General features: G+C 46.9%; 2 protein-coding genes across 9 annotated transcripts in view; one reads left to right on the forward strand and one right to left on the reverse strand.

Moving 5' to 3' along the window:
* OSTF1 (osteoclast stimulating factor 1) overlaps nucleotides 1-4587 on the reverse strand; it is a 73738-nt gene extending 69151 nt beyond the window's left edge. Inside the window, exon 1 of the mRNA XM_077474915.1 lies at nucleotides 4457-4587. Within this exon, the coding sequence (XP_077331041.1) occupies nucleotides 4457-4490 (34 nt within the window). The 5' untranslated portion in view covers nucleotides 4491-4587. The remainder of the gene's footprint in view (nucleotides 1-4456) is intronic.
* An 11-nt stretch (nucleotides 4588-4598) lies between these two features.
* Nucleotides 4599-12549, forward strand: part of NMRK1 (nicotinamide riboside kinase 1) — a 34662-nt gene continuing 26711 nt past the window's right edge. For 2 of the 8 annotated variants that reach the window (XM_077474917.1, XM_077474920.1), the window contains exons 1-2: nucleotides 4599-4721; nucleotides 11693-11770. The gene's annotated coding sequence lies outside the window, so the exon portion shown is untranslated. Of the gene's footprint in view, nucleotides 4722-6256; nucleotides 6402-11692; nucleotides 11791-12549 lie in introns of those variants that run through there. The other 6 variants (XM_077474919.1, XM_077474923.1, XM_077474924.1 and 3 more) reach the window with 6 other exon arrangements.

A 12549-nucleotide genomic window follows, 5' to 3' on the forward strand; every position in this document is an offset into this window, starting at 1 on the left:
CTTGCCAGATTGCCTGTTGACGATACAGGCTTGGCATCAGGATGAACAGACCAATGGCACACGGATCATGCCGTAAATAGGGGCCAAAACGCACATGCGCCGGTGAGGTCATCGGGTGATTTCTACTAAAGGGCGCAAGTTGGAACAGTACGATACCAACATGTAATTTAATTCAGACTCCTTTACGTGATGAAAACTAGTAAATGAGAGTTTACTACCACTTTAAGAATGAATGGCAGCCCCACGTATTTTTCAAGCGCAGTGCATTTTGACTGCGAGTGGTTGTAGGTGCGGGAATCAGTGTAAACCTAGCCTAAAAATGATAGTATACATAAAAATACTCAAGAGTCTTTTTAAAGGGTTAGTCCAAAATTAGGTTCCTTTCAATGAGGCAGTCAGGGGGGTGGTAAAAAAAAAAAAAAAAAAAAAAAAAAAAAAGTCACCCATCTGAACTTTAAAATAACAGCCAGATTGGGCTGTTCACATTGGCGCAGAATTTTTAACACGAGGTGCGGAGTTTAACAAGTGGCACCATGGCCATCAAGTAGGAGTGCACCAATAAAGGTGCCGATACTAAGCATTTGCACGACTATCAGTACTCGTGCAAATGCACTGATACTTAAAACCGATACCTGCTGGCTCGGTTCTTTCAGCTGGATTCTCCCACTGACAACTGAAATATACACAGCATGAATGCAGCAACTGTCAGAGCGGGGCTGCCATGTCCTTGACAACTGATGACTCATTTATCTGTCAGAAGGTGTCCCGCTGACAGATGTAACCAAAACCAGGGACAGCTGGCGTTAGCCACCAGTGGTACAGGAGCATTCAATAATTTACCATCTATGTTAAGTGCACACTGCCAGGTCGAATGGATGGAAAGTTTAGCCCCTGGATCACCTGAAGGGTCATGACAAGGGACGGAGTCGGTGACAGCCGGGGAGACCCACACAGACTCAGAGGGGACAGCAGATGCAGGCGGAAGTGCTCCGCAAAACACACACACACACACAGTGAGGGCACCGGAAAGCTGGAGACCATGTAGCCAGAAAAAAAAAAAGCCATTAGACACAGGATAAATGTAATCCAAACTGGGAGGAAACTCTGTCCAGGACTACATGACATGAAGAAGGGGTTAAACCCCGAAACATGTAGTCCTGGACCGAGTTTGGATTATAGTTATCCTGTGTCTTAACGGCTTTTTTTTTGGTGGCGTTGTCTCCAGCTTTCCAGTGCCCTCACTGTATATCTTTTGCGGAGCACTACCGCCAGCATCTACCATCCCGAGTCTATGCGTGTCTCCCAGGGCCCGTGAGCGTGTCCCCTCTGGGTCTCCCCGGCTTTCATTGGCTCCGTCCCTTGTCAAGGCCCCTCAGGAGATCCAGGGGCTGAGCCATCCATCCATTCCACCTAGCAGTGTGCCCCTTACCATCGATGCGAGTTATTGAACGCTCCTGCACATCTCCACCTTTATTTGCGCCAAGCACCTATTGTTACCATGTACACACTTATCTGACCCTAATGATGATTTTTTTAACAATAAATTGTTGATCAGCTATGGATTTATCCTTGCTTCTACTACTTCTTTGGAACAGCGCTCCCCTTTTTGTGTTTTTAGTTCATTTTCATTAGTCTTTTGAGTTGGAGAACAGCAGCCAGTGTTGTACTGACTGCAGGAGGAGGGGGAACATGGGACTGGAGGAAGAGAGGGACATAGGATGACAGTTTGGTCCTCCTAGATGTGGGGCCAGCAGTGCTGAGTGTTGGGAGTGCTGTGTTCCTTCATCACTTGGTCTCAACCAGGTGGTAATACTACACAGCACGCTGACAGATGATAGAGACCCCCCCCCCCCCCCCCATTCCTCATCTTGAGCTCCCTAAATGCCAAAAATAGGTATCAGTAATTGGTATCAGTGAGTACTAAAAAAAAAAAAAGTATTGGTACTCCTACTTGTTGCTAAAAAAGTGGTATCAGTGCATCCCTACCATTAAGTTCAATGCTGCACAAGTAGCAAGGTGCTGCAGCATTATAGGGTTAAATCAGGCAATATAATGCCTCCTCATTACCTGTCAGATGCCTCTGAAAAGCGATCTGAATGTGGACGAGTGTGATAGAGCCCCAATAATAACATTTACAGAGCAGTCAAGTGGCCCCAAATCACAGTGCAGTGGAGACTAATCGAGCTTCATCTAAATACCATACCTGTAGGTCAACCATGGCTCTCCACAATGCCCTGGCCAGAAAAGTAGCAGCTTGAGAGATCCGCGCCATCCTGCTTAGTAGCAGCGACTGGTAGGCTCGGTGTAGACATTAGGGATGAACTCAGGCATGTTATAATACGAGTCCAAGCCTGCCTGAGCTATCCCACCAAGAAGTTGTCAAAGCCGACAGACAATCATACACGGCAGGAGCAATCCCAAACCGGCAGCTGCACATATGCATGGGGTGTGTATACATGCAGCTCAGGGTGGGGTATGCCTCCACCATCTATGATTTACTGTGGGCTTTGACAGCTCAGATGGGTTTAGACTTGCCTGAGCTCATCATTGGTAGACAGGAGTGCAGACATCCTCTATCTGAGCATCAAACATTGTGCTTTTCTTCACTCCAATCAGCTGTGGGCTGGGTCATTCACCTTGTAAACAAAGGGGTGGGATGCTGGTGATGTCGGCTCCCTTTTAGTCCTGTATCACACTGAATGCAGCTTTGAAATTGTGACTTCACTTGAAATTGCACAATTTCAAAGCAGCATGTCAGTGCAACTTTAGGTGTGTCTTGGCTGACATTTATGCGCCTTCATGCACAGTGGTCTATGCAAGTTCCACCCAAAAATCACCAAAAGTAATGCAGTAACTACTTTTTCAAAATCAGCGCGCCACCGCAAAGTCTGCATTGCACCAATTTGAACAGTTCTATTGCTGACAACAGGGTGACCTGTCAAATCGCATTACAAGTCGCGTGAATGGGGGTTTGTGGATACATGCTGGTATTTAGCAGTAATGGCATTGACTAAACATGGGCATATGTCTATAGAAGAGTACTGACATCACCAGTAACCTGCCCCTTTGTTTACAGGGTGAATGACCTACCTGCAACTGATTGGACTAAAAGAAAAAAAAAAAAAAAGTGTGATTTTGATTGGATAGAGATGAGTTCAGAGGATGCCCAAGCTCATCAATAGCCAGAAGAAAGCGGCACTTTATTCATCACAATCATCCTGTGATTTAATAACACAGCCAGACAGGGCTGCAGCCGTGATGCTTTGCATTTTTAACTCGGGGTGGAGAGTAAGACAAGTGACACCGCTTGTCAAACTTGCCCATTGAGTTCAATTAAACTGTGCTGCAACTGACAAACATTTGATTGCAGGTAAGTGGTGATGCATTAGAGGGCTACAGCGAAAATCTGCTTGTCTGCCTCCACCACCCCCCCCTCTGCTGCCACATTTGCCACCTTTTGGAGGGTAGCTGGTCTTGACAGGTATCCGCTAACACTTCTGGCTCAGTTCACAGCAGCGAAGTGAGATGGAAGTTTGCCCCCCCCCCCCCATATTCTACTTCCCCAGCAGCCAGCCCATTCACAAAGTACATGGCAGTAGGAAACTGGCCTGTTTCCCTTAGTCAAGATGGCAGCACCCGATAGCCGATTAAAAAATTGGCTCGGGTGGAGACATCGCTGGATCCTGGGACAGTTAAGTGTCCTAATATAAAAAGTCAGCATCTACAGAATCTGAAGGAGCCTGGATTCACACACCTATGCATTTTTTAGTGCTTTTTGCAGATTTGCACTGCAGTCCATTTAACAAGGTTTCCTATGGAACACGTTCTCTAGTGCAAATCTGCAAAATGCACAAAAAAAAAAAAACAACAAAAAAAAAAAACGCATAGGTGTGAATCCAGCCTAAATCAGGCAACTAGAAGTTGATAGAACACCTCCTTACTGCCTGTCAAGCATCCTCTGAAAATTGATTTGAACATGGATCTCTCTTTATAGGACATGGAAAACGTGAAAAAACTTTTGCTGAAAGAGCACTCTTTGTGAAAATGTCAAACGCCTGGCTGTCGTTCCCATGCAATGACTCCAAGCTGTCCAGATCACCAATATCCACAAGGAGGCAGATTGGGAGCTCACACTGGCTGCCTGATCTGATCAGCCAGGTAAGCAGCATTTTCGGGAGACATCACATGACATGACAGTGAGTATTGGGGAAGTTGGTTGAGTATGATCCCTGGGTGTGTATGTAGAAGTGGGTGTATGGGATGGGTGTGACCCCTCACTGACAATACAAGGCCCAGGTCAGATCTCCGGAGAGGTGGTCATAGGAAGTCCCCAAGTCATTAGAGGTCTCCTCCTCCCGGGCCAGTGTCTGATCAGCAGCACTGCTGGGGGACATTAGCGGGTCGGACTGTCACAACTTCCATTGCAGGGGGTTGCACGGGGTCTCCCCCCTCTTACCTGGCTTCACTGGTTTGGGCGGCGGCTTGGACATGGTGACCGGAGCGGAGAGGCGGCGGCGATCGGACACAGGGCGATGATGGAGGAGACTGTCAGAGCCGAGTCCTGAGAATGAGGAAGTAGAAGAAGGGGAGGGGCCTGGCCTGTCACCTCCCTCATCCACGCATGCACCCACAGGCACACACACACCTCATGTCACCCTCCCCCTGACTGCAATGACATCCGACTCTTCCTTCATGCACACCTCTCCACCGCCGGGGACTAGGTACACTTCTACTACACTCCACATCGTATTTCCTATGCTGTATCCCCTTTATAACAAGACTGACATCACATCCTGCCTCTAGGGTACACTACTGCCTACACCACTGTACGTGGGCACCTGGGCCGAATGGTACAGGACTATACCATAGAGTCCAGGGGCCAGACAGGGGTCACATGGTCAGCACACAGGTCACCAGAGACAGGTGACTACCATAGAGCAAATGGGTCACATGGGCAGCACACAGGTCACCAGAGACAGGCGACTACCATAGAGCCCAGGGGTCACATGGGCAGCACACAGGTCACCAGAGACAGGTGAATACCATAGAGTCCAGTGGACAGACAGGGGTCACATGGGCAGCACACAGGTCACCAGAGACAGGTGACTACCATAGAGTCCAGTGGCCAGACAGGGGTCACATGGGCAGCACACAGGTCACCAGAGACAGGTGACTACCATAGAGTCCAGGGGCCAGACAGGGGTCACATGGGCAGCACACAGGTCACCAGAGACAGGTGACTACCATAGAGCCCAGGGGCCAGACAGGGGTCACATGGGCAGCACATAGGTCACCAGAGACAGGTGAATACCGTAGAACCCAGGGGCCAGACGGGTCACCAGAGACAGGTGAATACCAGAGGTCACATGGGCAGCACACAGGTCACCAGAGACAGGTGAATACCACATGGGCCAGACGGGTCACCAGAGACAGGTGACTACCATAGAGCCCAGGGGCCAGACAAGCGTCACATGGGCAGCACACAGGTCACTAGAGACAGGTGACTACCATAGAACCCAGGGGCCAGATTGGTCACCAGATACAGGTGAATACCATAGAGCTCAGGGGCCAGACAGGGGTCGCATGGGCAGCACACAGGTCACCAGAGACAGGTGAATACCATAGAGCCCAGGGGCCAGACAGGGGTCACATGGGCAGCACACAGGTCACCAGAGACAGGTGAATACCATAGAGCCCAGGGGCCAGACAGGGGTCACATGGGCAGCACACAGGTCACCAGAGACAGGTGAATACCATAGAGCACAGGGGCCAGACAGGGGTCACATGGGCAGCACACAGGTCACCAGAGACAGGTGAATACCATAGAGCCCAGGGGCCAGACAGGGGTCACATGGGCAGCACACAGGTCACCAGAGACAGGTGAATACCATAGAGCACAGGGGCCAGACAGGGGTCACATGAGCACACAGATCACCAGAGACAGGTGAATACCATAGAGCCCAGGGGCCAGACAGGACTCACTTGGGCAGCACATATGTCACCAGTAAGGATGAGCTCAGGAGTGTTCACATGGTCCATGTGCAGAGCTCGCCAGGAAGACGGCGCATCGCTAATCACAATCAGTGAGACATTGCCCTGATGTGCAGCTGCAGAGATCCGGCAATGTCTCGCTGCCTGTGATTAGCGCAGTGCTGCACCGACTTCCTGGCGGGCTCTGCGCGTGGACCATGTGAGCACGCCTGAGCTCATCCTTAGTCACCAGAGATAGGTGAATCTGCTTGTGTTCCATGTGTGCTGCCCAAGTGAGTCCTGTCTGTAGTCCAGAACATCCCATGTAGTTCTTTTTCTAATATTTGTGCCTTGATGATTTACACTGATCAGCCATAACATGGCCACCCACCATAACCTACCAAGGCATTGACTCCACTAGACTTTTGAAGGTATGTTATGGTCACCAGTAGCAGCCTTAGTTCACAAACTGAACCGATTTGCCATGCGATTTAGGTCAAATCGCATTACAAGTCACAGCCTATTGCTGGAAACGGCACCATTCCAAATGATGCAAAGTAGAGCTGCCTGATTCTGGCCAAAATGAGAATCACAATTTTTTTGCTTAGAATAAAAAGATAAAAAAAAAATAGATACAAAAAAATTGGGATAACTTTACTGCTTCGGTTTTTTTTTTTTTTTGCGCAAATACAGTGTGACATAAAATATTGCAACCACCAATTTTATTCTCTAGGGTCTACTGAAAATATATATATAAAATGATTGTTCCAAGTAATTTTCTAGCAAAAAAAAAATGATTTTAACTTGAAACCAACAAATGTCAGAAAAAGATTTAGACCCCTTTCACACCACACCGCCCATTGCGTCGGCGGTAAAACACCGCTATTTTTAGGCGCATTTCGGCCACTAGCGGGGCGCTTTTACCCCCCGCTGGCGGGCGAGAAAGGGTTAAAACCGCCGGCAATACGCCGCAATAGCGGCGTTTTGCCGGCGGTATTACAGCGCTGCCCCATTGATCTCAATGGGGAGCAGCGGTGGAGGAGTGGTAAACACACCGCTCCTGCACCGCTCCAAAGAAGCTGCTGGCAGGACTTTTTTCTGACGTCCTGCCAGCGCACCGCTGTAGTGTGAAAGCCCTTGGGTGCAGCTTCTTTAGGGCGGATTGCAGGCGCTATTTCTAACGCTATAGCGCCTGCAAAACGCCCTGGTGTGAAAGGGGTGTAAGTGTTTAAGTGGTTACATTTTTGATTATTTCTTGTCTTTATATATGTGATAATATCGTGTTTTGTGTTTTTTTTTGTCTCTTGAAACATTGACAAATTGTTACAATGTTCAACTGCTAAAGAATATTGTGATTCTTGGCCGTTTTTTTTTTTTTCTTTCTTCTTCCTTTTTTTGAGGGCTGTGGCTTCAGAAGAGCAGTGAGAATTCTTTGCATAGCAAGAATCCTGAAACACTTTTATCAAGATTGCAACGGGAAAAAAATTGCGCTAACAGTTCTTGACGATTAATCGTGCAGCTCTAGTGCAATGCCGACTTTGCGGTGCCGCTTTTGATTTGCAAATGTAGTTCCCGCACTACTTTTGCCGATTTCAGGTGCGACTTCACTAGACATCTGTGCGTTAAGCCGCACAGGGGTCTTTCAAGTCGCACCCAAAGTCGCATTGGACATGCTGCTTTGAAATTTTGCGGCTTCAGATGAAGTCACACAATTTTAAAGCCGCGCTCAGTGTGAACGAGGGGTTAAAGTGATACTAAAGTCTCAGTTTTTTTCATTTAAAAAAAAACAAACATGTTATACTTACCTGCTCTGTTGCAGTGGATTTTCACATAGCAGCCCAGATCCTCCTCTTCTTGGGTCCCACGCTGGCACTCCTGGCTCCTCCCTCCTGCTGGGTACCCCCACAGCAAGCAGCTTGCTATGGGGGGACCAAGCTGAGCTGCAGCTCCATGTGTCCATTCAGACACAGAGCTGCAATTTGGCCCCACCACCTCTCTCCTCATTGACTCACTGACTTTGATTGACAGCAGTGGGAGCCAATGGCACCGTACTGCCGTTTCAGCCAATGAAGAGGGAGTGTGCCGAGCAGCCGAGACCCTCCTGCAACATTGCTGGATCAACGAGGGCTCAGGTAAGTATTAAGGGGGCTGCTGCACACAGAAGGTTTGTGCACTTGTATGAAAAAGTATCTCGTACTCTTTATATTGCTTCCTTTGTGTTAAGTCCCTGGTGTTCCTGCCAGTCCCTCTGATTTCCTAATACGAACTGATCATGCTAGGCTTGAGAGCACACCGTGGTCAGTTCTCTAGCTGTTCTGAGAACTCAGTGTGTTCTCCACCAATGATGAGATTGACACTCAACCCCTGCACAGCCTTTCACTGGGAAGATCAGTGACTGTTGTTTATCCTCCCTTCAGCTCTTATGCAGCTGAGAACAGAGGGAATGTGATCACGGACCCTCGGTTCACACAGGGGCAACACAACTTTTGGAGGCAACTTGGACGTGACTTGACGTGACTTGACGTGACATGACTTGACGTGACTTGGACGCGACTTACAACACTACTTTAAGTCGCCCCAGGCCAGGCGACTTGCCGTGGCCAATCAGAGAATGAGCTCTCAGGGGGGAACTCCTTTTGAGAGCTGATAATTCTCTGAGAGTCGCCTCCGTATAGACGGAGATCCGACTTGGAGGCGACCTCCATTGAAATCAATGGGTACCAGTCGCCTACAAGTCGGATTGAAGTAATACAGGAACCTTTTCTGAAGTCGGAGCGACTTCAGTAGTGTGCATTAAGACGGCTCTCATTCACTTACATTGATTTCTACATGTTGTGCGCCTGAGTTGACTTGAGGCGACTTGAAGTCGGATCTGAGTCGCCCCTGTGTGAACCGGCACTCAGAGTCCATTCACACAGGAGCAACTTTGGATCCGACTTGAAGTCGTCCCAAGTTGCCTCAAGTCGTGGAACATGATAAAATCAATGTAAGTGAATGAGAACCGTCTTAATGTACATTACTGAAGTCGCTCCGACTTCAGAAAAGGTTCCTGTACTACTTCAATCCAATCTGACTTCTAGGCAACTTGTACTCATTGATTTAAATGGAAGTTGCCTCCAAGTCTGATCCCCTGTCTTAACTGAAGCAACTTTCCAGGAAGCAAAAAAAATTTCTAGGCAAACCCCTCCCTCCCACAGAGCTGATTATTATGTGATTGGCCACTGGCAAAGTTCCCTGTCCTGGAGGCAACTTCAAGTTGCCTCAAGTCGTGCTGTGATTCATACTCAAGTCATGTCCAAGTTGCCTCCCAAAGTCTCACCGGAAGTTGTGTTGTCCCTGTGTGAATGGACTCTTATAAACTAGACAGTGTTCAACATATCCCAGGCAATAGATCGTAATTAGAAATTGTATCCTGGCTCCTGGCCTTTTGTCAGCCCATTCACTGTTGATACCAGGTGGGGTTCCGGCCAAAAGAGTGTACCCAGCCACACAGCACAATCCCAGATCCCGCAGGGCAGGTTTGGACTGGCCATAGGCAAGGCCTCATGTCTGAAGATTCCAACATGGAGCCAGTCGCACCAGGCACCGTGATGTTCGCATTCCAACCAGTCCACCAACACAGATGTGAACATGAATAACAAGTCCATAAAGACGGCCCTGGCGGTCATGCTTCTTCTCCCGGGCACCTGCATTGGGCAGAGGACGAGTTTCTTGCCAAACCCAGCCCCAAATTCAAACAAACCATTCGTAATACGCTTATTGATTTTTTTTTTTTTTACCAAAAAAATGTAGAGTACATATTGACCTAAATTGATGAAGAAATTTGATTTTTTTATTTTTTTCTATCGGCTATGTTTTATAGCAGAAAGTAAAAAATATTGTGTTTTTTCTCAAAATTGTCAGTCTTTTTTTTTTGTTTACAGCGCAAAAAAAGAAAATGTCAGTGCTGATCAAATGCCACCCAAAGAAAGCTCTATTTGTGGGGAAAAAAAGAACATACGTTTTGTTTGGGTACAGGGTCACACAACCACACAATTGTCTGTAAAGCAGTGCCGTAGTGCAAAAAATGGCCTGGCCATGAAGGGGGGTAAATTGTCCAGAGGTCAAGTGTTTAACACAAAAAAAAAGGACCTCCTGCATGTCAAAGCCATAATGTGCTATTATGCTCAGAATACTAACACATTATTACAGACTTGCTCCAGTCCATATTACTTCCCCCAGTCCTCCTTCTGGGTTAGCGGGCTCTGGCCATTTGAATGGCTGAGCTACGATGACGTCACTCCCACACGTGTGCATGGGAGTCAAGACTGCGGCACAGAGCTCTAAAGACTATGCTGTCCCTTCAGAGCGCATGCGTTGGTGTCACCAGCTCCTGCTCACTGGGATATCCCCTGAACTGTGATATTTAGGAGACATGCAGGTAGGCTTTATTATAAGCTTACCTGTAGGTAAACGTTGCAAAGTGGACTTTACTACCGCTTTAACTTTTTTAGTAATTTGAGTTAGTAGCTCTAATATCGGATCAGAGTACACACACCAGCTATTGCTCCCCACGTGCATCAATGAGCCTTGGCCATCCATGACCCTTTCACTGTTTTTCCTTTCTTGGTCCACATTTGGCAGGTCCTGACCACTGCAGACTGGGAACATCCCACAACAGTTGCAGTTTTGGGATTGCTCTGACCCAGATGTCTGCCCATTCGAATTTGGTGCTTGTAAAAGTCGCCAAAATCCTTACATTTGTTCAGATTTCAACATATCAGCTTCACAAACAATATGTTCACTTGCTGCCCAAACTATCTGGCCCACTTTCAGGTGCCATTGTAATGAGATCAGTGTTATTCACTTTATCTGTTAGTGGTCATAAAGTCATGGCTGATCGTAGTATATGACACAGATGCCATGAAAGACAGGTTGCCTTTGCACAAATCTGGCCTGCATATCACAAAAAAGAAATGCAAATAATGCAACATATAATACATTTCTAGGTAGACTTCTGGATCCTTTTTAATAACAAGCTCTTGGCCTCATAGGAAGGTGCACTGTACATCATGGGATTTCTGCTATTGGTATATGTACCCCAAGGGGTCATTTTGATTCAGTCTAGAGCAGCCTTTCTTAACCTTTTAATCACAGAGGAAGCCTTAAAATATTTTTGAAGTCTCGAGGAACCCTTACTAAAACCAAGTCATCATGGGTCAATGGGAAAATGCCTCTTACATTGGTGATCAATAGGAAGGACACAACCCTTACAATGGGGGTCAGAATGCCACCCTTACAGGCAGCTAAAAAGATCACTGTTGTCATGCTGCTGGCTTTGCCAAGTGGTGTTGGTCCTGGAGTTCTGCAGGTACCATCAAATGGGGGACAATCAACCACAGCTGAAGGAACCTTAGCAACCTCCTGACGGAACCCTAGGGTTCTCCAGAAACCTGGTTGGGAATGGCTGATAAAGTGTTGGTGGTCATTTAGGCTGGATTCACACCTATGCAGTTTTAGTGCTTTTTGCATTTTGCAGATTTGCACTACAGAACGTGTTTCATAGAAAACCATGTTAAATGGACTGCAGTGCAAATCTTCAAAATGCAAAAAGCACTAAAACCGCATAAGTTTGAATCATGCCTTAGTGTCTGGAAGTGTACGCTTACCTCTGATTGCTGGCTATTGGAAATTTGAAATCTTGCCTACCAACATAAAAACATATTTTATTATTAATCTGCAGGTGACATGGGACCCTTTTTGAGGCTCAGCATGACTTGTAAAAGATCTGTCTAAGCGGAGGCACGACTCTGGATGATTTGTAAGTATGACTAGTTTAAGGTGAGCAAGCACTGCACTCAGAGGTGATGGCTTTCTTATACACAGCTATCTCTCTATAGATGGACATCACGTTTTACTTTTCATCTTTGAAATACAGATTTTGTCTATATTGTGGACTTTTACAACTATAGAAGTCTTTTGGATGTTTATTCTCAATATTTTCCACTGCATATGTGTATAGTATCACTGAACACATTTCTATACGGAATATTATAAGGAATTTATATTTGTGTTATATATGACATTTATTAGCGTTTGTTATATTACATTTGTATTACTTCTTTCTATATATTCACTTTGAGTGGTAGGTGTAAAAATTATCCCAACTGTTGCGCTCCATGGGCAGTATTGCCTGCTGAATGCAATCTGTTTACTGGAATGTGCATGGTTGTGGCGCAATGGTGCATGTTTTTAGAGGTGAAACAGGCGGTGAAGAGGCGACATAGCATTAACTTGGGCTACCATTTGTGTAAACTAGCCCTGGTAGTGCAGTATTTGTACAAAACTTAATCCAGCCATAGCTGGATGAAATTTGGCCAGTTCAGCAGGGACCAGCCGAATTTCGAACCATCTGTGGGCGCCAGTCTTTCCCCCAGCCTCCTCGCTCATCCTTCCTCACAGGAGAGCAGGAGGCTACACAGCTCTGGATGGACAATGGAGGGCTGGAGCTGGCCAAGTTAATTTTTGAAGTTTACTGGCAGATGATTGGTTGCTAGAATAACGGGTGGTCCTAGCAACCTATCACCACCTTTGTATTAT

This window comes from Lithobates pipiens, unplaced genomic scaffold (assembly GCF_037356315.1).
Source record: "Lithobates pipiens isolate NorthernLeopardFrog02 unplaced genomic scaffold, aLitPip1_a1.2 Scaffold_13, whole genome shotgun sequence".
Classification (NCBI taxonomy): domain Eukaryota; kingdom Metazoa; phylum Chordata; class Amphibia; order Anura; family Ranidae; genus Lithobates; species Lithobates pipiens.